Source organism: Calidris pugnax, unplaced genomic scaffold (genome assembly GCF_001431845.1).
Source record: "Calidris pugnax isolate Ruff unplaced genomic scaffold, ASM143184v1 scaffold49, whole genome shotgun sequence".
Taxonomy (NCBI): Eukaryota; Metazoa; Chordata; class Aves; order Charadriiformes; family Scolopacidae; genus Calidris; species Calidris pugnax.
Window position 1 is genome coordinate 1640843 of NW_015090798.1, and position 23252 is coordinate 1664094.

The 23252-nt window shown below is 42.4% G+C and overlaps 3 protein-coding genes across 3 annotated transcripts in view; 2 read left to right on the forward strand and 1 right to left on the reverse strand.

The window, feature by feature from the left end:
- QDPR (quinoid dihydropteridine reductase) overlaps window positions 1–158 on the reverse strand; it is an 11452-nt gene extending 11294 nt beyond the window's left edge. Inside the window, exon 1 of the mRNA XM_014937090.1 lies at window positions 48–158. Coding sequence (XP_014792576.1) covers window positions 48–134 — 87 coding nt within the window. The 5' untranslated portion in view covers window positions 135–158. The remainder of the gene's footprint in view (window positions 1–47) is intronic.
- A 586-nt stretch (window positions 159–744) lies between these two features.
- CLRN2 (clarin 2) lies at window positions 745–6291 on the forward strand. Its single transcript, XM_014937091.1, has 3 exons — window positions 745–1595; window positions 4444–4623; window positions 5059–6291. The coding sequence occupies exons 1-3, from the start codon at window positions 1343–1345 to the stop codon at window positions 5319–5321; spliced, it is 696 nt and encodes a 231-aa protein (XP_014792577.1). The 5' UTR covers window positions 745–1342; the 3' UTR covers window positions 5322–6291.
- Window positions 6292–7907: 1616 nt separating this feature from the next.
- On the forward strand, window positions 7908–22360 carry LAP3 (leucine aminopeptidase 3). The gene is made up of 13 exons (XM_014937092.1): window positions 7908–8069; window positions 8716–8831; window positions 9155–9209; window positions 11357–11462; window positions 12573–12732; window positions 14276–14437; window positions 15526–15684; window positions 16441–16565; window positions 17912–18000; window positions 19779–19881; window positions 20863–20942; window positions 21606–21718; window positions 21850–22360. Exons 1-13 carry the CDS (start codon window positions 7947–7949, stop codon window positions 22046–22048), a joined length of 1590 nt encoding a protein of 529 aa, XP_014792578.1. The 5' UTR covers window positions 7908–7946; the 3' UTR covers window positions 22049–22360.
- The last annotated feature ends 892 nt before the right edge of the window (window positions 22361–23252 follow it).

A 23252-nucleotide genomic window follows, 5' to 3' on the forward strand; every position in this document is an offset into this window, starting at 1 on the left:
CGGGGCCGCCCCCCCGCCTCGCCGCCACCCCCCGGCCCGCCGCTTACCCAGTTCTTGGACTTGAAGTACCGCACGCACTGGGACCCCAGCGCCCCTCTGCCCCCGTACACCAGCACCCTGCCCGCCGCGGCCATGCTCGCTGCCCGCCCGCCCGGCTCTGGATCGAGCTCCGCTCTGGCCGCCCGGCCGGCCCCGCCTGCGCATGCGGGGGGCGGGCGAGGGGCGGTGGCGCCCGGCCTAGGGGGCCGTGCCGGAGGAGGGGGAGCCCCGGTACCTCGGCCCAGCCCCAACCTGCCCCCCGAAGGCTCAGGGGGTGCCGCAGGGGCAGTTTTACCTCAGGAAATCCCCCACCCGTGGGCTCCCCGCGCCTGGTTCGGACCGAAAGCCGGTCACCACCCCCACACACACACACGATCTCCGGTGGCGGACTGTGTTACCTGGGTCGCCGGGGATACTGCCAGGATTAATTAATTAGTGGTTATAAAGGTGCCTGCAGGTTTTGGGTAGCAGTAACCGTAGAAGCGCAGGCAATTACGGCCGGTTTCCTGTAGCGCTCCCGGGTCGCACCTGTAGCCTCAATGGCGCCGCTCGCTGCGGTCCGTGGGGCTGGCCCCGGGCGGTGAGGGGCAGCCTTCTTCAATGGCGCCGCTCGCTGCGGTCCGCGCGGCTGGCCCCGGGCGGTGAGGGGCAGCCTTCACCCCGGTGTAAATGCGGGAGATTCGTACGAGACATAATGGCGTCCTGAAAAAGGGGTTCTGTGCCTCAGTGAACAGCCTTGGAGAGGAAGGGGGCAGCGGCCGAGGCGGGCGGCCCCGCGGCTTCGGCGGTGACACCAGCGAGAGGCCGGGCGGGCGCGGGCGCCCGGAGGAAGCAGCCGAGGCGCCTGCAGAATCCAAATTATTGTGTTTTTTAATGCTTTGTCCCTTCCACGCGGCTGTTTATCCCCCTTTTTAGTTATCTAAAAAACCGGATTCTGCGCCTCGCTTTCTTCCCGCGAGGTGACGGTGAAGAACTTGATGTCATTTGAGCAGGACAATTAAAGCTCCGCCGAAACATTAGCCAGGCAGCAGCTATAGGATTACTTTCTGCAGAAAGGAGCATCGCTGTGTTACAGCGCGATGAGGCTGTTACTCACAACCGTTTCAGGATGTTGTCGCAGCAAAACACGGTTTTGGGGCTTGGTTTTTAAGCGTAGAGATTAATTTCTGCAGCTTCAAAATACAGTGAGATGTGTTGTGAAACGCCTGCTGTTTGTTTGTGGATTTCGGAGCATGAGGAAAACAAGGAAACGTGCCTGAGTGCTGCCGAGAGGCCTTGGAGATGATTCCCTGAAACCAGGAGGATGCCTGGCTGTTTTAAAAAGACATTGTTTGCCTTGGCTGCTCTAGTGAGTTTTGTGTCGTTTCTCTTGATCGTTGTTGCGATGGGGACCCCGAAGTGGGTGACTGGAAAGATCCTTTGCAAAACAGGAGCTGATTTGGTCAACGCCACGGATCCGGAGCTGGTCAAGTTCATTGGAGACATTTACTACGGACTCTTTCGGGGCGGGAAAATACGGCAGTGTGGGTTGGGCGGGCGGCGTTCCAAATTCACAAGTAAGTACAATTTTGGTTGAATCTTTAGTCTAATGTCTAGTTCGGCTTTAAATGCACTCTATTCTTTTTGTTTACAGAACCTAGAGAATGCAAATCGTTATTACTTAATTTATATTTGTGGCTGACTTGTGGTCTTTATGGTTTGGGATGTGAATGTGAATGTAAAAGCTCTCCCATTTCAGGCTAGCTTTTTTCTTCCAGTTATATTCTGCAGTCATGGAATCAAAATGGGAAGAAAAAAAGAAATGCCTAGGGCAAGATAGACTGTTTCCTTTTAGTCTCGTGAAAGTAGTGAGAGTTATTTGGAGATGACTCTGTAAATCATACTTTCCCCTTGACTGACTCTTTCCTCTGCCAAGTGTTGCTCCGCAATCTCTCTGTGCCTCTGTCCTTCTCAGTTGAATGCCTCTCCATTTGTTTGTATCCTTTAAGAAACAGAGATGTATTTAGCTGCTCACATTTCTGTATTTCTCTAGCTGTCCCAATGCAGATGGCTGCCACAGCAGATACTCTTAACTTTATTAACATGTTGAAGAAACTTTTACCTCTTTTTCTGGTAACTTCGGAGAAAAAAAATTGCCAAACTCTTAAAAAATGTAGAAACTCTCATAACTGTATTTAATTCAACTTAAAGGATTTTCTTTAGGTCGTTTCTCCGTCGTTTCTCCCTCAATCTTAATCTTCTTCATCTGTCCTTTGGCTTACTTTTCATGCTGGCAAAACATTCTAACTGCTTAATTGATCATTAACACTAATGATCTTCCCGCTCCCACCTGTTTGTCAGACAATGTCTATATTTATTGCATCCTTGTCTTAGGCCACCATGTTCTCAAGGCCACATACATCCTTTCTTACCTTATGAAGTCCTTGAAACGATTTAGGATGGTTAGTAAAATAGCTACATTTCTTCTCTAAAAGAACATTCCCTACTATTTAACCATTTACAGAATACTAAAGTCTGCTTTAAGGTATAAGATTGGTCTTTGGGACTTGGCTGAGAGCCTCAGAAAAGAGGCAAGAGAGTCCTTCCAACCACCCTAAAAACTCTGCTGGTTTGTATGAAACCTATTTCTGTGTGCCTTGTTGTTACACTGCTGCTTATTTTAAGACTAGAGTAGACTACTTCAAGTTGGAAAGGATCTGCAATCTACCTAGAACCCTCTCCGAGGCATCTTGTCCTTCAGGAGAGACAAAGGTACCTCCCAGTTTGGCATTGTCAGCAAACTTGCTAATGGTGCATTCAACTCCTGCATCCAGATCATTGAAAAATGTATTAAACAGAACCGGCCCTAGAATTGAACCCTGAGGAAACACCACTGGTGTCTAGTCACCAGCCAGATATAACCCCACTCACTACAGCCCTTTGAGCCCTGCCATTTAGCCAGTTAAGAAAGCAACCTAGTTTCGGGCTTCCCTTTTCTCATATATACTTCTGACTCTTATTTACTTCCCTCCTTTCTTCCTGTTTTTGGAGTCTCTTCTGTAGCTCCCATCCGTACCAGACCCAGCTACAACCCTGGAATGACCTACTGAAAGGGCAGAATTATTGAATCATAAATTTTTGTATGGAATTTGTACAGTATAAAGTTTTCTATATAATTTACTAGAATTCTGTCATGTCACGATGACCAAAGTGTATGCCTGATACTCACTGTGACATCTACCAGTTATTGCTGCCTACTTTTTATGTGGCTTGTTTGGGGTTTTTTTTCAGTTATGCAGCATAGGAAGCCATCCATTTATTTGTTTATAGTGTAACATACCTTCTTTTTAGTAACTCCTTAGTAATTAGGCAGTTAGTTTTTACATGTATGAGTGTGCAGTGCTACGCTACCTGAAGGGCTCTTCTTGATCAGCTTGTATTTTAGGGTTCTTCTTGATCAGCTTCTCTCTGTGCTGCCAGTCAGCGTGTCACCTACAGTTCCTACTCGTATTTCCTCTGATTCTGTTATCAAAGGGCTGCGGAATAAACTGATTACTCGGGTGCTCCACACTTCCCTGCTGCTGGCCAGTTGGTCCTTCAATGAAGTAACTCTCTCTGTGAAGACAAAACCAAGATAGTTACCGATCTTTAGAGGCAGGCAACTTACAGGCTGCTGAGGAAGAGCTCACACCTTTAGGAAAATATGTGAGAGCTTCATCTAAAGCCCACCCAACTGCAATACTTGACAAGCTTCCTAAAGATGTAACTGAAACCTTGACAGATAACCCAGAAGAGCATTAAAGAGCATCTCAACTAATGAGAAACCAAGAATGGAATCTGAAAGTGGAAACCTGTGGGATTAGGCAGTGGGAAATCAGAGTAGATCTCACTGGAGCCAGTAGTAAAGAGAGGAAGAGAAAGAAAGAAGAAGAACATGAGAAAATAAACACAGAAAGGAGTGATACTATTTTAGACAGCAAGGGGCTGCACAAGGAAACTGGGGCTATCAGACTTCAAAGGGATGAGATTAAGAGCATGGGACAGGAATTGGAAGCTCAAAAAGCAGAGTTTGGGATGGAGAGCAGTGGTGAAAAAGAGAGAGAAAAGAGTGCAGCAGATGATAAAGCAGCAGAGATAAAGACATTAACACAACTAGATAAATAAAACAGGATTTAAGCCTGAATCTTTATTCCCAGTCCCTGTGTGAAGGATTGTTCCTGCAAACCAATCCCTGGTTTGTCTGATGTAGTGACAAATAAAGCCTCATTAACTAAGATGCGTGTAACTACCTGAATTGATCACCTCTGTAAAAAGTAGTTTTGCTTAAGTATAATGTAAGTTTGTAGCCCCAGCACAGTGTGATGTTTACTGTTGTCAAGGAGAAAATACACACTGAATAGATGATTTTTTTTTTTTTCTTGACAGTTTTCCCACACATGGTGAAAAAGCTGAACACAGGTCTGCATGTGATGATTATAATGTTCCTCTGTGTGGCCATTTTCTTTTCTCTGGTCAGTTTTGGATTCTGCATTCTTAACACAATAAAAGTTCCTTACCGGGCTATTAAAGGTCCAGCAGGAGTATGCCTTTGGAACTTCCTTGCAGGTAAAATTATTTACCACTATTTTTCACTAATCACATTCATACAAAACATTAGAAGTTCCTTCTTTTGCCTGACTACATATCTCATTGACTTAAATACTTGTCAATAAAATGAATTTAGCGGTGAGTTATCATCCATCAAAACAAAACTGTCAGGTGGCATCTCAGCTTATTGTGTCTAGCCTACTTTTTATGGGAGCTGTGATTGCCAGTCTTGAGGCTCCTCATCACCAATAAAAAGACTTTATTACAAATGCTGATACAATGTTTGGCCATACCATAAAGACTAAGCATTTAGAAGGTGTTTAAGCCAGGCCTAAGTCTATCCCTACTCATTATAATGCTCACTGTTGTGTTCAATAAGCCTTTCTGAAGCACAACCAAAAGGTCTGTCGTGTTTTGACAACAACGGTGAATACTTCTTTCATTTTGTTGCAGGTGGATTTGTAGTACTCGCAGTCACCAGCTTCATGGCTGCTGTGAAACTTCATCACCTCACAGAAAGAATTGCCAATTTTCGGGAAATTTTTCTATTTGTTATCTTAGAAGAACGGTTTGAAGACTGTTTTTGGCTTTGTGTGGCAAGTGCCACAACACATGCAGTAAATTTGCTGCTAATAGCCATTAGTGGGATTAATTTCCCTAAAATTAAGACTAAACCAGAAGAAGCAAATGTTACAGCAGAAGATATCATGTACTAATAAATCTACATAAAACTACTTTGGTCAAGTGAATTGTCTTGATGGAAACAGCTTCTTGGCTCTTCAGCTTTTGATTTGGGTGGAAGATTTTGGTACAAATATGAGTAAAGATGTCACTTGTGAAAATCTGCATTATTTTTTAAGGTCAGTCTACAATACCAGCAATTAAAATGTGTGGGAAAGGGGGAAAAACAAATGCTACAAATATCATTATTCTCAAAGCTGCCCGATATCTGCAGTGAACACATGCTGCTCGCGGTTTTTAGAAAATTTGCATTTTGAGATCTTTTAGAAAACTAAGGTAACATACAATTTCACTGAAACCAAGTGTCTTTTTTGTTTAGAAAGAAAATAAGTGTTTCACAAATCTTTGATAATATAGGGTTACTTAAAAGCAGAAAGAATGGACATTTGCCAATCACCTTCACAGAATTATCTGGAAAATGTTGAGAGGGCCGTATGAGATATGTTTGATGATGTTATACTGCATTGAAAAAGAAAATGTCATCATCTGTGAGGCTAAAGTTAAGGGGAAGCACTGGCTAAGTATGAGTGAAATGTTTTTAAAACAGGAATCATCAAACCCATAAAGTGAGAAAAGTAAAGTTTATGGGATAACAGTAGACTATGAAAAAATTATTAGCTGCAAGATGATGGTTTCATTGCAGCTTCTGGAAGTAAACAGAATCTAAGTAATAGTGATTTTAGAAAACCTGGAAAATAATAACCTGACAGATAAATTGTTTTAGAACCGTGTCAATACTTATGCCTACCTGAAATCAAGTAAAAGTGATGTATGATGAAACAGTATTAAAATGAACAAAAATGGTTAATGGATGGAAAAGTTACTGTGTTAGGAAGTACCATAATTTTGACAATTTTGACAGCCAGTTCTTGGGTCAGAGGTAGTGAATATTTCAGAGAAAATAATATGCCATTAAGCATGCCATTTTTAGAATTTGACTACTATAGTGAAAATATAGTAACCTATTAGCAATAGAACCTATACATAACTGAAGAATGTCTTTGAATAAACAAAGTTATCATCAAAATTAATTATTTTGCGGTCAGTTACTCTTCATCAGAGCACGAGGTTGTGTAACTCTATTCCTGTGAAAAGCTCTTTGAAAAGCATAGTAACTTTTTTAGAAAAGGAATTCAAAGTGTTTTAAGAATGTGTCAGGAAATACAAAAATTCCTTAATTTTTAATTGGAAAGACTTCATTACAGAAATAGTACTGTAAGGGTCAAGTCTTTTTGGAAGTGTCTAAAACCATATTTTATGTTGACAAATTACTAGTTTTGTCTCTGAAGTGTGCAGACCACTCAGGAAAGAAAGTTACTAGAATAAGCTGATGTTTAACATGTTTAATAAGGATTTATAACTTGGCTTAAGCATACGAGTTTAATACCTTTGGCCCAAATACTTATTTTCCATGCTCTTTTTACTTTGTTTTCATCTAAAGATCAATGAAAACAGATGTTTTATGGAGTAAATTCTACTTTCCTTTGGTATTCTTCTAAAATCAGTTTTGCTGTTGTAAAACTCTATTCAAAGTACTCTTAATTCACAGAGCGGACTCAAATCACTGTGGTCACTGAACGCTTGAGCAGTGCATGTGCAAGCTCTGTGTGAGGTAAGAAATTAAAGCTATTTACATCATTTTCAGCCCAAGTGCCGCAAGACCAGCAGACATTCGGCAGTCAGTGGCTTAGTTTCAGGGGAAATGTTATTAGCCAAACTCAACCCGCAGTGCATTAGCAGCATTAAGAGTGAAGCAGAAATTTGTGAGGGTGCTTCTGTAACAGGCCCTAATAATCTGTATTCTTCAAGACAGTGATAGCCACTGGTTTTTTTAGGAACACTATTTTTTTTTTCACATTTTGGGGGAGAGGGGCAAACCAAACCCCCAAAAATCTGAACCATTTGACATTAACATCCAGTGTATATTCAGTGCAACTGAAACTCTGGCTTTCCATACCGGTACAATAAATGTCAGCAAACTCCAAAGAGTTCTTTTCCATGCAGTGCTTTTGCTAGAGAAGCGTTAATCTCCTTCTGATGTTACACTGATATCCCAGTATTTTGGTGTGAATTCTCCCGATAAAACGATAACCACAGTCATTCATCTTTATTTTCACTTACCATATTTTATTTTATTTTTAATGTCACTCTGCGACTGTTACTGCTTTTACTTAGAACTTATCAACTGTTCCTAGATAGTTGTGGTGATACTATACAAGTAAACCACATCCTACATGGGAAATAACGTAAATTTGTTGTCTTTGGAATAAAGCTTTGATTATTTTTTCAAGAGCCATTTACATTTTAATCTTCACTGTGCAAACCAAGTGCGGTGTGTGGATACCAGGACCGGTTCTTTAACGTCTGTGACGAGCCCATGAGAGAAGCTGTCCCATCGGATACTTATCGAGAGCGTTCCACAGGAGGGGAAAAACCCCTTGTGAAACACAGTCACCCCCGGTTCCTCGACTCGTGCACAACCCGACGGCCAAGCACCACCCCTGGGCCGGTTGTGAGCCGTTCCTAGGTCCCGCCCCGCGCTCCGCCCCGCCGGCGCCGGTGGATGAGGCCATCTCCGCGCCGCCGGCCGCCCGCTCGCCATGCTGCTGCCGCCGGCCTGGAGGGCGGCTGCCCGCTGCCTCAGCCGGGACCTGCCCCGGGCCTGCGGCTGCTCGGCCCAGGGGCCCTCGCCGCGGGGCTACAGCCGCGGGGCGAGCGGGAAGGTGAGGAGGGGGCCCCTTCGCGGCCGCGTTTGCTCGGGGTGAATCGAGGCGGGAGGGGGTGGCGGCGGCCCCGGGGTGTCCCTCAGGTGTCCCTCCGGTGTCCCTCCATCCGTCCCTCCCTCCCTCCCGCTCGGCAGCTCACGGCCGAGCGTGCCGGACCCCCGGCTCCGGAGCCCCGAGGGCCATCCCGGGGCTTCAGCTCGCAGAGCGGCGGCGCTGGGTGGGACCGGGCCCGGGAGAAGGTCCCTGTCGGGGCAGAGCCGCTTCCCAGCCCCGCACCTGGCTGAGCGGGCAGGCGGGAGCCGCGGGGCTCCCCGGGAGGAAGGAGAGCTGCCTTTGAGGGAAAAGGAGGGGAAAAAAAAGCTCTTTTCTACTTAAAACTACAAATAGAAAGAGTTTCTTAACTCTACACGTTAGGCAAAATGATGATAACTTTAGGTATGCTGTATCTCCTTTCTTTTTCACACTTAATAGTAGTTGTAGTAATTTATCCTGGTTTACCAAACTCTCTCACATTAGAAGCATCCATGAACTGAGATGAATACATACAGCAGTAGCTATGCTTTGAGCAGCTTGCTGCCTTTCAGACAGGCCCCTAAATTTCATGTTGTTTATATTAATGCACATATTTTTTTATTTTTTTTAGGGCCTCGTTCTGGGAATCTACTCAAGTGAAAAGGATGAAGGTGTTGCCCAGTTCACCAGTGCAGGAGATGCTTTCGATAGACTTGTGTCTGGAAAGCTGAGAGAGCTTCTGTCCCTGTAAGTCTGTGATAAACTCATGAAATTGATTAAATTCCCTACAAACACCAAGAAAAATGATGGGTTTTTATCATTAATAGTGTTTGTACCGCTTCTCAGGCTGGTATTTGCTTTTATCAGACCAAGCAGTTTGGAGGGGAGCCCCTCTGGGAGTTCTGGGGAAGCAGATGCAGAACATTGATGGGGGCTGTCCTCTGTGAATGAGCACTGAGCCAAGTGTCCCAGGACAGTGTTGAGGAGCACCATGTGGTTGTGGAGTGAGTGTAGTACCGTGATCACCAACAAAGACTTTTTTAATTGAAAGAATCTTTTTGTGTCCCTAGATGTGGCCCACCTTTGAAGAAAGGCAAAACACGCGTCTTCTATGGTTTGCATCAGGTAGGAACTTTTGACTTTTGGTGTGCATGTTGACATTTGCCTTTATGTCTTATTTTTAGCTGAGTTCACTGCCGTGCTTTTATAAATACTCTGCTCTTTTTTTCCCCCCTCTTGCCCCTCTCAACAAAAGATGTGGTTTTTGCTGAAACCTGCTGTTGTGCACTCCCTGTGTTTGCATGGCTTTTGCACAATCCTGCACTGCCAATTGGGAAGATGTAAACAAGTCTGCTCCGAAGGTGGTGTGCTCTGAACAACTGCTTATTGAATGAGCTGGAGCACAGCAGTTTTGGACCAGATTTCTACTGTGCCTTCTCTGCTCAGGAGGAGTGAGTGCACAAGTGCGTACCAATATGTGCAAAGATCTTCCAGATGTGACAGTTCTAACACAAGGTAGTCCCATCATAGGCTTTAATCAGAGGTTTTAAAGTTAAGTGTTGGAAACCTCTGAAAATAGGACATCGGGCTGTTCTTCAGGGGTGGCTTAGAACCATAGAATGGTTTGGGTTGGAAGGGACCTTAAAGATCATCAAGTTCCAATCCCCCTGCCATGGGCAGGGACACCTCCCACCAGACCAGGTTGCTCCAAGCCCCATCCAGCCTGGCCTTGAACCCCTCCAGGGATGGGGCAGCCACAGCTTCTCTGGGCAACCTGTTCCAGTGTCTCACCACCCTCACAGGAAATAATTTCTTTTTAGTATTTAATCTAAATCTCCCCTCTTTCAGTTTAAAACCATTACCCCTTATCCAATTGTTCCACTCCCTGATAGAATCCCTCCCTATCTTTCCTGTAGGCCCCCTTTAGGGACTGTAAGGCCATTATAAGGTCTTCCCAGAAGACCTCTATATGCACAGACAAGATGTATCCCAAGGGTATGAGATGGGGATTTGTCTGCTTAAAGTTAGGCTTTTGGTGCCGTTTGAGAAGCCCCAATACATTTAATGCACCTACACAAAGCTGGCAAATACAGTACGATTGTGCCTTTCTGGAGCAGTAGGTAGAGGCTAGACATGTAATATGTAATACTACACTAGGTGTCCCAGTATAAGTAACTGGATCTTACACTTGGGCTATTTAAATGATTTAAAATAAAACGGATTGTAGGGAGTGTTGCTTACCATGTATAAATTCCTTCCCGAAGACCCCAGACAAGTGACACTGCGCTCAGTAGAAGGGTTTTCAGAGATTGAACAGAAGTTGAATCCGCTGAAGGTCCCATTATCCCAGTTGTGCATACAGCATGGCCTCTGAAGTGAGCAGCGAATTTCTGCAAGAGAAGGCAGAAGAATTTGGCCTTTTGCACTCTTCTGAGCATGTAAAATAATGATAACCAAAAAAATCACCAACTGGAATGACTGATCTTCTGGAAAGCTAACACTAGTTTCAGAAACTTGACGAAAAGACTTTACTATGGTGTAGCAGTTTGGAAGCCAATTGTTAGGATCTGACAGAGCAGCTATCTGTGATGGAAAGGAAAGCCTGAGATTACCTTCATTTGTCTTCAGAGGGAAATCTGTTCACGTATATAACCTAGACTTTTATACAAATTTGCCTTCATTCTTAAAATCTTCGTTATTTTTTCCTTTTTGTCTTCTTGCAGCTTTCAAGGCAAGCATTTAGTTTGCTGGGCTATGTTGCTTTCCTGAGTTCTGGAGCTGTGCACGTCTCTCTGCACAGCTTCGGTGTGGTACCTGGCAAATCCTGCCAGCTCAGCTCAGCCCCAGCCTTTGAAGTGATTTTTATTTCCACGAACTGTGCCAAAAAAGGTTATACTTTTCCAGCTCAGTTCTGGCTTTTGTTGCAGCTGGAAAGCTGGATCTGCTTTCAAAGGACTCTTAGGCTTGCCCTGAGAAGTACCAAGTTTGCTGTGTGTTTTAGCATAAAGCCCTATCTGCAGTACACTTCATTAATTATTGCCTGGAAAACAGAACAACTGGTTGCACGCCTGTGGCAAATGATTGGGGCCTGTGGCAAATGATTGGGAGTGCAAGACAGTGGCTCAACACAGAAATGTGCGTAATGCAGAGAGAGTATTGAAGTCCTGAATGTATGTTAATGCTGTGCTTGATTTGATTTGGAAAGTAAAATCTTTTTAGCAACTCTGTAACAATGAGGAAAGTGAATCCATTTGTGTGTTGGCTTCATCTAGGACTTCCCGAGTGTGGTTGTAGTTGGCTTGGGTAAGAAGAATGCTGGAATAAATGACCAAGAAAACTGGAACGAAGGCAAAGAAAATATTCGTGCAGCTGTTGCAGGTTAACTATTTTTAAATTTTCTTAAGCATTTTCTCTGTAAAACTATTGCAGCGGAGCAGCATGTTCCACTTTTGAAGAGTGAGTCTAGATATGATTTTGTTTTGAAATGCAAAACCTACAGCATGGTTTGGTACATGCATTTACTTGTCACTGATACTCATGTAAGCTTTTGCTTAGGGAGGAAAGAGTCACAGAGAGTGTAAATCAATCTGCCGGCAGGTAACTGCAGTTCTTTATATCAAATAACTTCCCTAAACAGTGTGATATTGAAAAGGCACTCGTTTAATTACTACTACTTTGAAGCCTGAGAGCATCACCGAGTCACTTTATGCTCATGCTCTACTTAAGTATGCACATATATTTACTTTTGCTACTTCGTTACTGAGATACTTGTGTTATGAACTGGTATCTTTCACATCATCTGTAATATGATTCAGTACATTATCTGTCATAGGCAGAGGAGGCCTCTGTCTTAATCAAGGATGACTGCTGCATCTGAGTTTGTAGAAAACAAGAATAGAAAGCGTTTATAATCTGAGACTAGAGGCCTGTCACACACATGTGACAGCTGAGTGTCCAAAGTGCTAGCCTGTGTTGTCTCACCAGCTGACAAAACACTGTTAAATTATTTGGGTACAAAATAGAATTTATGGAATTTTTGTTTGTTTGTTTATAAAAGTGTGTAGAAACTCATTTGGAAGACAAAAGCAGTCATATATTCTTAGCAAAAACCAAAATGACAGCAAATTTCAGATACCTGTAGATAGTCATAATCTGTAGCGCTCCAGAATGGTAAAGCTTTTCTTGATACAGAGCGAGCTTAAAGGAATGAGAACAACTGTGGACTTTCCTTTTTATTCTTGTGAAATGTCTTAATCATTACAATTCATCAAGTGATATTTTTAGTCAAAACTTGTCAGTACATTTATAATTATTCTGCTGCATTTTTAATTATTCTACTGCATGATCTTTTTAATTGATTTACTTATGAACTCAGATATCTTGAGTTAAAATTATTTTTTCTTTGAAATGTCATATTGATGGCCTCAGACACCAGTTTTGCTGTTCTGTGCAATACTCAGCCTGTTAGTTCTGTTGTGTGTTTTCCAGTTGGCTGTAGGCAGCTCCAGGATCTGGAGATCCCTTGCATTGAAGTAGACCCCTGTGGAGATGCTCAAGCAGCTGCAGAAGGTGCTGTCCTTGGATTGCATGAATATAATGAGCTCAAGCAAAAGAAGAAACCTGTAGTTACTCCTCAGCTTCATGGAAGGTGATGGCAAAAGGAAAGCTTGCCTATTTATTTCTCTGTTTGTTTATAAAACTCTGTGCATGCTTCTGCATGAGAAAAACACAAAACTGAAAGACCAGGGCTAGCAGCCATGTCCCTCTTAACTCCTCCTACTCCTTTGAATTTCCTGTGCCAACCCTCTCATCATAAAAGTCAGTCAAGTGGGTCAGGCACGATTTGTCCCAAATAAATTAATAGTGACTATTTCTAGTGACCACCTTATCCTTCATGTACCTGGAAATGACTTTCAAGATAACTTTCTCCTTAAAATTTTAGGGGATTAGTTTAGGATAACTGGCTTGTAGTTCCCTATATCCTCCTTGCTATTTTTAAAGATGGGGATTTTCAATCCTTTTCATCCTTTTCCAATCATTGAGGACCACGATGAGTTACTGTGACCTTTCAAACAGAGAGACCAGGCTTGCAATGCTGCCAGCCAGCTCTTGGGTACATCCTGCCTGCTACCAAGGACTTGTGTCTCTCCAGCTTTCTTAGGCAGTCCTGAGTCTATCTTCCTCTTCCATGGGTAGTACCTTTCTTCCCCAAACTCTCTTACCAAGCACAAAGAATTGTTTGTGGCATATGGAAACAGACCTTAGTAATTATTAAGACTGATGCAAAGCAGGTGTTAACTTTAGTCTTCTCAGTGTTCACTAGATTGTCCACCTGATTTAGCAAGGGGCAGCATTATTCCTGACCTTCCTTTTGCTAATGATTTACGTGTTAAGGTCCTCTTGGTACCTTTCCCACTCCTTGCCAGTTTCAGTGTCAGTGAAGATTTGTCTTAATTCCATTCCTTCATATCCAGGCAATGTTTCTCTATTCCTTCTGGGTTCCTTCTTCACTGTGTTAGCTTTTCTGAGAGGCAGAATCCAGCTTAATGCTCTGCTTTGTGTTATCTTTTAAAGTAAATAAGTCTTTCGGTTCTGTCTCAGTAAAATGAAAGGTTTTGTACTGGTGTTGCAAAGTAATCAGGAAGATGTCTCCATTCCCTATGCAGGCAGCTCTGCTAATATTTGCTCTGACATTCGTTAGTGAAATGCCTTGAGTGCACTGTGAAAGATCTAAATGCCACTCTTATCACATAATCATATTTCAGTAAAGTGAAAACAGAACTAGAGGCTTTATATGGTAAATAAAAACTTTCAGAGCTGTTACAATTAATGCGATTACAAACTTTGGAAGGGGTATTAAACCTTGTGCTTAAGGATTTAAAGCCAATCTCTGACTAGTAAGGATTAGGAGAAGACCTAATGTATCAGACAGATAATTTTACATTTGTCAGCTCTAGGATTCTTCTAGCTTTCTGTGAAGCGTTTGGCACTGACTAGACCCAGAGATGAGCTACCAGACTAGATGCACCTTGGATTTCATACTAAATCCCTCCTAGGAAGACTACTATGACATTCTTAATTGCCCCAAATTAATGAGATTGCATTTTCAAACAGGAGAGAACAGATGGATGCTGACAACATCTTACTTTTCCAAATGTTTATGATCCTGATTATTGTATGGTGTTGTTTAGTGCGGGAAGTGAAGCCTGGCAAAAAGGTGTTACCTATGCTGAGGGTCAGAACCTCGCTCGGTATCTTATGGAGGCTCCAGCTAATCATATAACTCCAATCAAATTTGCCGAACATATTGAACAGAAGCTCAGAAGTTTCAGCAACGTGAAGGTCCATATAAGGTAAATTCCAATGAAATGATTCCTCTATAGGATAAAGTCTGCAGATGTGCAGCGTGCTCTCGTTTTCAATCTGCTGCTTCTCATGGCAGAAGCAGGGGAAGTGTTTGGCAAAAAGGTGCCCAGACTGCAAATTGCTCTTGGTATTAAAGGCGAGCTTCCAGTTTGCGGAGTAAGCAAGATACTGTGACACAGTAAAGTGATTAACTGTCAGTTAGTTGTACAGTCAATTACTGCTTAATTGACACATGCGCTGTGAAAGAGGAAGCCTGATGAAGACTCAGTGAATAGAGGGCAAATACTGGGTACCCTCTTTCTAATACCTTCTGGGTTTTTTTTCCCCAAGTGGATTTTATACATAACTTTGCTTTTTTGATTGGATGTGGTAATTAAACATCCTCTGTTTATTGCTGTTGTTGTTGGGGCTTTTTTTAATTGTAAAAGCCCTTTCAGTTGAATGAAAGCTTGTGCTTCTTGCCTCGGTGCTTGTAGTTACTGCTCTTCAGTGGCAGTGGGCTGACTGGCTGTGCAAACGTTGGAGGCTGTTTTGTTGAAAAGCAAAGGATTGAAGGAAATCAACTTTGCTTATAGTTAACCATCTCCATGGCAGAGAGCTAAACTGTAACCTCCTGTGATATTGTTACTCCTTATGCCTTCAGATACTACAGCCTGGTGGGCAAGTTAAACTTTAATGTTTCTTATGTGGGAAGTGTAGACTGGTTGCTTCGTTCGTTTCATGGATGGTTTTTTTTTTAAACAAGGCAAACCAAAAACCAAGCAGCAACACTGAGGCAGTTTTTCTGCTTCACAAAAAAAAAGTAATAGCAGTTGGATTTAAATAACTGTTTCCAAACTAACTAAAATGGAATTAATAGTTTGTGTATAAGCCTTCAAGAATTGTGATCTCTGAACAAACAAACAAAATAAATCACTTTAGTCAAAGTGTCCAATGTAAAAAAATATATTTCTATTCCAGACCGGAGTCCTGGATAGCAACACAACAGATGGGAGCCTTCCTGAGCGTAGCTAAGGGTTCGGCTGAACCTCCCATCTTCCTGGAGATTCACTAAAAAAATAAATTTCTATTACAGACCAGAGTCTTGGATAGCAACACAACAGATGGGAGCATTCCTGAGCGTAGCTAAGGGTTCAGCTGAACCTCCCATCTTCCTGGAGATTCACTATTCAGGTGGTGCTAACACAAATGACTCCCCGTTGGTGTTTGTAGGAAAAGGAGTTACATTTGACAGGTACGTATCTAATATTTTAATGACTAAAGGGGGCAAAATGCCTTCCTGCTATTCATGTTCAACGGGGAGATGCTTTTTCTTTGCTCAGCATATCTTTCAGTGCCATTCCAGTGAACTTGCCCTATCTAGTAGACTCTGCTGCCTTTTCTGGGGAGAAGACAAGCTTGAGTGGTTGGACAAAGTAGGAATTGATATTCCCTTATCTCATAAAGTGAAAACGGAAATTTAGGGGTGGGAGAGAGGGGGAACCCAAAGAACTTGCTGGTTTTAATTTTTCTGGCCTGAGCAAACCTCTGGGTGAAGAATTTACATGGTCTGAATTGCAGACTGTCACTGGACAGCTAGATTGTGCTGAAGGAAAGAGAAAATGGTTCATTCTTGCAGCAGTCCCTTATAACTGCTTTTCATGTCACATAACAACTGAAGAATTTAGCATTCTGTTCCCCTTCCATATGCTGATTTTACCAAGTGTGCTATTTTGCTCTTGTTTTCTGCGCTTTTGCTATTATGAAGACCATTGAGTCAGTCTGCTGCAGATTACCTGGATTTTTATGGCATCCTAATTATGAGGAAATAATTCAGGGGCGTTTTTTATCTGAAATGAAAACCCAGATACGTGGTTTCAGTGTCAGTGTGCTTCTTAGGGTGTTGCAGGAACTGATACTTGGTGCTAAAACATACCAATGGACAGAGTACTATCAATGTATGCAAGTTCAAAGTCTTAGTGTTGGATGACACTTGTGCTGTTTGTTCCAGTGGTGGCATTTCCCTGAAGCCATCCTCGGGTATGGATGCGATGAGAGCAGACATGGGAGGGGCAGCGACTATCTGTTCAGCCATTGTGACAGCAGCAGCCTTAAATCTGCCTCTTAACATAATTGGTAAGTATGTTTGTGTGAGAATCCAAAAATCTTCATCTTACAAGATTTCTTTTTGACAAAGACATTTTCTACTATCAGCGCTGGTAAGAGTCTTATAGAAATGCCATGGACTTTAGCAGACTTATTTGTCTCAGCTTCTCTTCCATTTTTACTTATCAAATTATTATCTTTGCTTAAATAAATATTTCAAGACTGAATTAAAATTTTGGAGGCATCATTTTTAGAACTTAAGTGAGAAAACTGATTGCTGAAAAACTTTTTTTTGAGAATTTTTTTTCAGAAGTTCTGATCCTTCATTATGAGAAAGACTTGATATCTGCAAAAGCAATTAAAAATTAAAAAGAGTTAGCTAAGTGACCTCCATGAGTGTTTGCCACAGCTGAACAGGAAGAGGGATCAGCTCTTGTTTCCTTAGGTGAATATCTCAGTAGAAATCTAAAATAAACAAAAAATCCCCAGTCTGCTGATAGCATTTTTAAGCATGAGCAATTCTTATATTTTTCTGCAAAAATGTTGCACAGCTAAAATTAAAGGAGCTGACTCAGGACGTGTGGCAAAACGAGTTGCTGATGGCATGGAATCTGTTCTAAGATAAGTTTTATGTTTGAGAACCTTGGTTTTCAGGAAATTAATATTTTGGTTGCTTTTATGCTTCAACCAGTAGAGGGCAGCGAAACACACATCCTCACCACATTGCTCACTTAAAGGCTGAATCAGTGGAGCAAAAGTCTGCGTGCATAATTCCACTGAAAAGTGGTGGCCCATAATTTGCTTATTCCTTGTGCCAGGAGCAGGTTTTTCCTAGGAATGGTGGAATGCCTTTCATCCCATTATCCCATTCATGCTTGGAGTTTGGATGCTGAGCCTCTTCGCTCACCTCTATTTGCTTTTCTTATGGTTGAAGTTAAACAGCGAGTCCGTGGACCCCTCTTGACATTAAACAATGTTTATTTACAATGAGCAGAGCTTGAATGGCTCAGAATGTTAATTTGAGAAGTTTTTAATTTCAGAAAGAAATACTTTTACGTGTGACTTATACCATCTTATGTCTTCCACATATTTGTTGATCCTCTGATCTCACTTGTCTGGGCATAAAGTAGAAGTAAATTCTAGTGGTAAAATGGTGCGGGTGAGAGAATGTGGTGGTGCAATGTGCAGAGGAATTTCCCTGATTGAAAACTGGAGTGTGTGTCTTTCAGTAACCAGGGAAATCTGGATTTTGAGCATAAATTCAAAGTGAGAATAGTACTTAAGGAGTTATTTGGTTTTTTTCTAAGTGGGATTTTTTTTTCTACATCTTTTCTGAGAAAGAAACTAGTAATGCACTTTTCTTTTTTCTCTCTGAGGTCTGGCACCCCTCTGTGAAAATATGCCCAGTGGAAAGGCAAACAAGCCTGGGGATGTAGTTAGAGCCAAGAATGGAAAAACAATACAGGTATGTAATGTGAAACTTGGATTTTTAAATACTTTCAGTGAAGTGGTTTAATCAACCAAATTATGTGACTGCAGTCAGAGTATATGTTTAAAAAAGACCCTTGAAAAAGATAAGCAATGCAAATGTACTGTTTTTAAAAATATAAAAAGCCTGTTGTTAATTAGAAAATTGCTATAATAGGATTCTTCCAAATATAAATATAGATTGAAGAGACTAGACCCATTTTATAAATTGCAAAGAAATGCCAGAATGTATGGTCATTTACTGAAGATGCTAGAAAATCTTGTTTTAACGCAAGAGGTTGTTACAGTGCTCATAAATACAGGTTCTCAGTCTGAATGAAGAACATACCAATCGCTTCCAGCAAACCCTTCAGGACACTCCCCTGCTGTCTGGAGTAAGACATAAGAGTATTAGTTTCCTCCTCACATCACCAAGGTCTTTACCCTGCCAAGCTGCTCTGTACAATCAGAACTCTGAGTCATAGGGGCTGTTGGTTCAAAGGAGCTTGCCAAATCATTACCCAAAATACGTATTTCATATTTAATCCAAACTGTTCCATTTTCATCTAATAGATTAAATGGGATTGGAAGTCATTGTGCTATAGATGGCTGATCTCCTGCAGAAGTAGATGGCTTAATCAATATTTCAGTCTGGATTTCTGTGGTTCCGCCACCCTTGACTTGCTGAACCTTCCAGTTCCTTGAGGTTCTTCTCCCAAGACTGAGTTCAGCCACCCTCTGCTTTGAGGGGAAAAGACAGAGCACGTATTCACCCACCAAGGAGAAATTTGCAAGAAAGTGCTAGTAGCTCAGAGCACATCATGTAATTAATCTTGCAGAATTCATCATTAATTTTCCCTGAAAGCAGAAAGAAGTGAAGGGGGTACTGATTATTTATTTTTTTTAGAGGGAAGAAGTTTCAAGATCCAAAGAGAGAGCACTCTAACAAGGAACTGTTTTTACATGTGCATCTGCTTTGTAGTATCCTCTAGGTCTTTGAGGTTTCCATGGGCAGGCTGAGAGAGTTGGGGTTGTTCAGCCCTGGAGAAGAGAAGGCTCCAGGGAGACCTTATAATGGCCTTCCAGTACCTAAAGGGGGCTACGGGAGAGATGGGGAGGGACTCTTTATCAGGGAATGTAGGATGAGGGGTGATGGTTCTAAATTGAAAGAGGGGAGATTTAGATTAGATACTAGCAAGAAATTCTCTCCTGTGAGGGTGGTGAGACGCTGGAACAGGTTGCCCAGAGAAGCTGTGGCTGCCCCATCCCTGGAGGGGTTCAAGGCCAGGCTGGATGGGGCTTTGAGCAACCTGGTCTGGTAGGAAGTGTCCCTGCCCATGGCAGGGGATTGGAACTGGATGATCTTTGAGGTCCCTTCCAGCTCTAACCAGTCTATAATTCTATGATCTCTGCTCTTGCTGAGAAGCAGCCCCTGGGATTCCTGGGCCTTTGCTGGGAATGGTGACCAGCTCCATGTGGTCCACTGAGGCACCTCTCCAGGCTCTTCTGAGGAGCCAGCAGCACAGAGGCCCAGCACGCAGATAAGGCTGAAAGATAATTTGACCTCAGCTACAGATATGCTTTTATTTTATAAATATATCAATACTAACTTTTTTCTTTTAGTTTATTTTGAATAATTTTGTTTACCTGAAATTCCTAGGGGCTGTAACAGAACATTGACAATCTGACAGCTACTTAAGATAATATGTAAGAAATGTCAGTGAAAGGGGTGTTTTCAGGAGTTAATCTTTATTTTTACTAATTTTGCACCTGAAGGTAGATAACACGGATGCAGAAGGAAGACTGCTGTTAGCTGATGCTCTCTGTTATGCCCACGACTTTAATGCAAGGGCTATTGTGAATGCTGCAACGTTAACAGGTAAGCAGTCTCCCTTCCCAGCTCATTTTGCAGGTCAGTTGTTTGCTACTCTCATTAATTGGGCTGTGGATTAGTTGCAGTTTGTATATGAAGCCAACCTGAATTTGAAAGCAATTGAGATGATATTCCATGTTGTAGGACAGCAGCTAGTACAGTTTATGCTCTAACAACTGCACTGTGTCTCCAGGTCTGGGGAGGGTGTTGGTGTGCAGGGTACCTGCTTAGTAATGCAGATGAAGTTGGGCTGGTCCAGCCGAGCTGGAACTAAGAAGAGCAGGAAAACCCACACAGACTTTGATGTTTCTGCACAGAATCACAGAATGATACAGGGTTGGAAGGGACCTCTGGAGATCTAGTCCAACCCCCCTGCCAAAGCAGGTCTGCCCAGAGCAGGTTGCCCAGGACCATGTCCAGAAAGGTTTTGAATGTCTCCAGAGACGGAGACTCCACCACCTCTCTGGGCAGCCTGTTCCAGGGCTCTGACACCCTCAAAGTAAAGTTCCTCCTCATGTTTAGATGGAACTTCTTATATTCAAGTTTGTGCCCGTTACCTCTTGTCCTGTCACTGGGCACCACTGAAAAAAGACTGGCCCCATCCTCCTGACACCAGTCCTTTAATTATTTATAGGTGTTGATCAGATTTCCCCTCAGCCTTCTCCAGTCTTTTGAGAAGACACTGTTATTACTGAATACATTATATTAGAAATATTGCTAAGAAACAGGCTGAAATCAGAAAATCTAGTTTCGTGAGATACAGAATGTAATTTTTATGAATTCTTGTCCTATGGGATTATATAAATGTTTTAACGTTTAAACTTTTAAAAATGCAAGTGTACTAAAATCTTTAGGTTTTGCAGACTTTTTAGACATTACTGATAGTGGGAATTAAGAATGGGAAGTCCTGTGAGGAGTTCTGTGAGGATGCAGAGGAGTAATTCAGGTTTGCCTTTGCTGTGTGACCTTGAAAGTGTGTTTCTGTAGGTGCCATGGATGTTGCACTGGGGTCTGCTGCGACTGGAGTGTTCACAAACTCATCGTGGCTTTGGACTCACCTTTATGAGGTAGGATCTGCATTATTATTGAATTATGATGGTGATTTAATAATAGCTGTCCTTATTGAAAAGTTAGCACATTACTGAAAGTCTTTATGCATACCTAAAAGTTACTACATTTTGAAATTTTGTAGGAATTGTTAGTACTGGATTTAATTGAACAAAAAAAATTAATTTTTACTTAATTAGTAGCTCTTCATTAAAGTTCAGGAAACTGCATGCACATCATCTCAAGGATCTGCATGTTCTGATAACTCTGATAATGCATAAGTATAAGCTCTGGACTACTGACAGTAGTTAAAAATATAATTAATTGTGCTTAACAACACTGACACAAATTCAGAAAGGTCTCATGAGTGACTGAATTGTGATGGTTAAAGGAAGTCTCTGAAGGGAAGGATTTGCGTTGTCAGAAAAAAAAGATTGGGGGGAAGAAAAAAAAAAGCAGTCTTTAGATTTTGCCTCTTGACTAACACTAAAGTACCTAAAAAGCAGGATTCACTGTTTTGTTTTGCAATGTGTTTCCAAGTACCTCATATTGTTCTGAAGATTTTTAGACTGATCAAAGCTAAACAAAAATAAGCATGCACAATATCGGGGCTTATAAATGCAGTTAAAAAAAAAAAAGAGAAAAAGAAAAATTTGCCAACAGTGTCACTGTTTGTTTTTCAGGCTAGCATTGTGACAGGAGACAGAGTTTGGAGAATGCCTCTTTTTGAGCATTACACCAAACAAGTAACAGACTCTCCACTTGCAGATCTGAGTAACATTGGAAAGTACAGCAGGTGAGATGTACCAATATCCTTCACGTGCCCCTTTCTTCCAGTGTATTTGTTTAATGTATGTTTGTTCATTGTATTTGTTTGTGCTGTTGGTGTTGCTTTAGAAACAATACAATTTTTTCTGCTTCCCACAGAGCTGGAGGAGCGTGCACAGCTGCTGCATTCCTGAAGGAATTTGTCACTGCCCCTCACTGGGCTCACTTGGATATAGCTGGGGTGATGTCCAACAAAGACGAGGTGCCCTATCTTCGGAAAGGCATGGCAGGGCGCCCCACAAGAACGCTAGTAGAGTTTGCAACTCGATTGAGTCAAGACACTCACGGTACCAAATAAAATACTTACTCTAAAATCATCCATTCTGCCTTAAGAAAAAAAAATCGTAAAATGTATTATTCATAAATGAATGCCCCAAGCGTATTTTCACTACGGCAATGATCTACAAATGCATTTTATAAATCATTACGTGGGTGAGAGTATCTCACCTTGGAGATTTGTCATCCCGTATTATGCAGTTTAAAAAAAATACTGTTTGAATTATTGAGATGTTTAATACCAAAACATGATGATGGAAAAATATTTGAATTCCTATTTTATATGTAAAGTAAGCATAACTACTGCAACCAATAAATCTCTTATTTGGGTGTATATTTTGATTGAGAGAGAATTAATCATTGATGGAGATCTGTGCTTTAGTTTTGGGTGAATGTAGGTGGTGTGAAAGGTAACTCCACTAAGTTGTTTAAGAAAAAATGTTAGAAGGGCGTTTTTACAGAAAAACTAAAACTGCAGAGTCAGGTTTTTTAGGCTGTTGCAATTAGTGTGATTAGAATCACAGAATGGTTTGGGTTGGAAGGAACCTTAAAGCTCATCGAGTTCCAACCCCCCTGCCGTGGGCAGGGACACCTCCCACCAGACCAGGTTGCTCAAAGCCCCATCCAGCCTGGCCTTGAACCCCTCCAGGGATGGGGCAGCCACAGCTTCTCTGGGCAACCTGTTCCAGTGCCTCACCACCCTAATTAGCATGGTTTCAGCACTAAATTATGTAGCGATTCACAAACGAGTGCCAACACCAGTCTGTCTTTTAACAGTTTTACCAAAATGAATGTGTGGAAGTGTTTGGTGGGTTTTTGGGGGGGAGCCCACCACCATCTCACATCAGGTCCCTCATCCTGCTGCTCCCCCTTTGCTGCTGTGAAAGAGGATTCCCACGATCGGTTAAAACGCCAGACAGACCTAGTGCTTACAACGCGGGGGTGAGGTTTTCCTCAGAATTGGTGGGATGGAGGCCCAGAAGGCTGGTTTCGGGTTTATTTGGGGTTTTTTTGTGGAAGGATTAAGCGTTGGTGTGTAACAAGGGGCGCTGAGCGGGTGCTTACCACGGCCGGAGGAGGGGCGCGCTGGGCAGGATGGATTTGCTTCCTCTATCTCTCCCCTTCGCCGTTTGACGCGGCGGGGGGGGTGTAACGGCTGAGGGAAGCCGGTAACGGCTGACGGGTGCCGTTAACGGCCGCGCGGCGGCACCGCTTGAGGCGCTGGG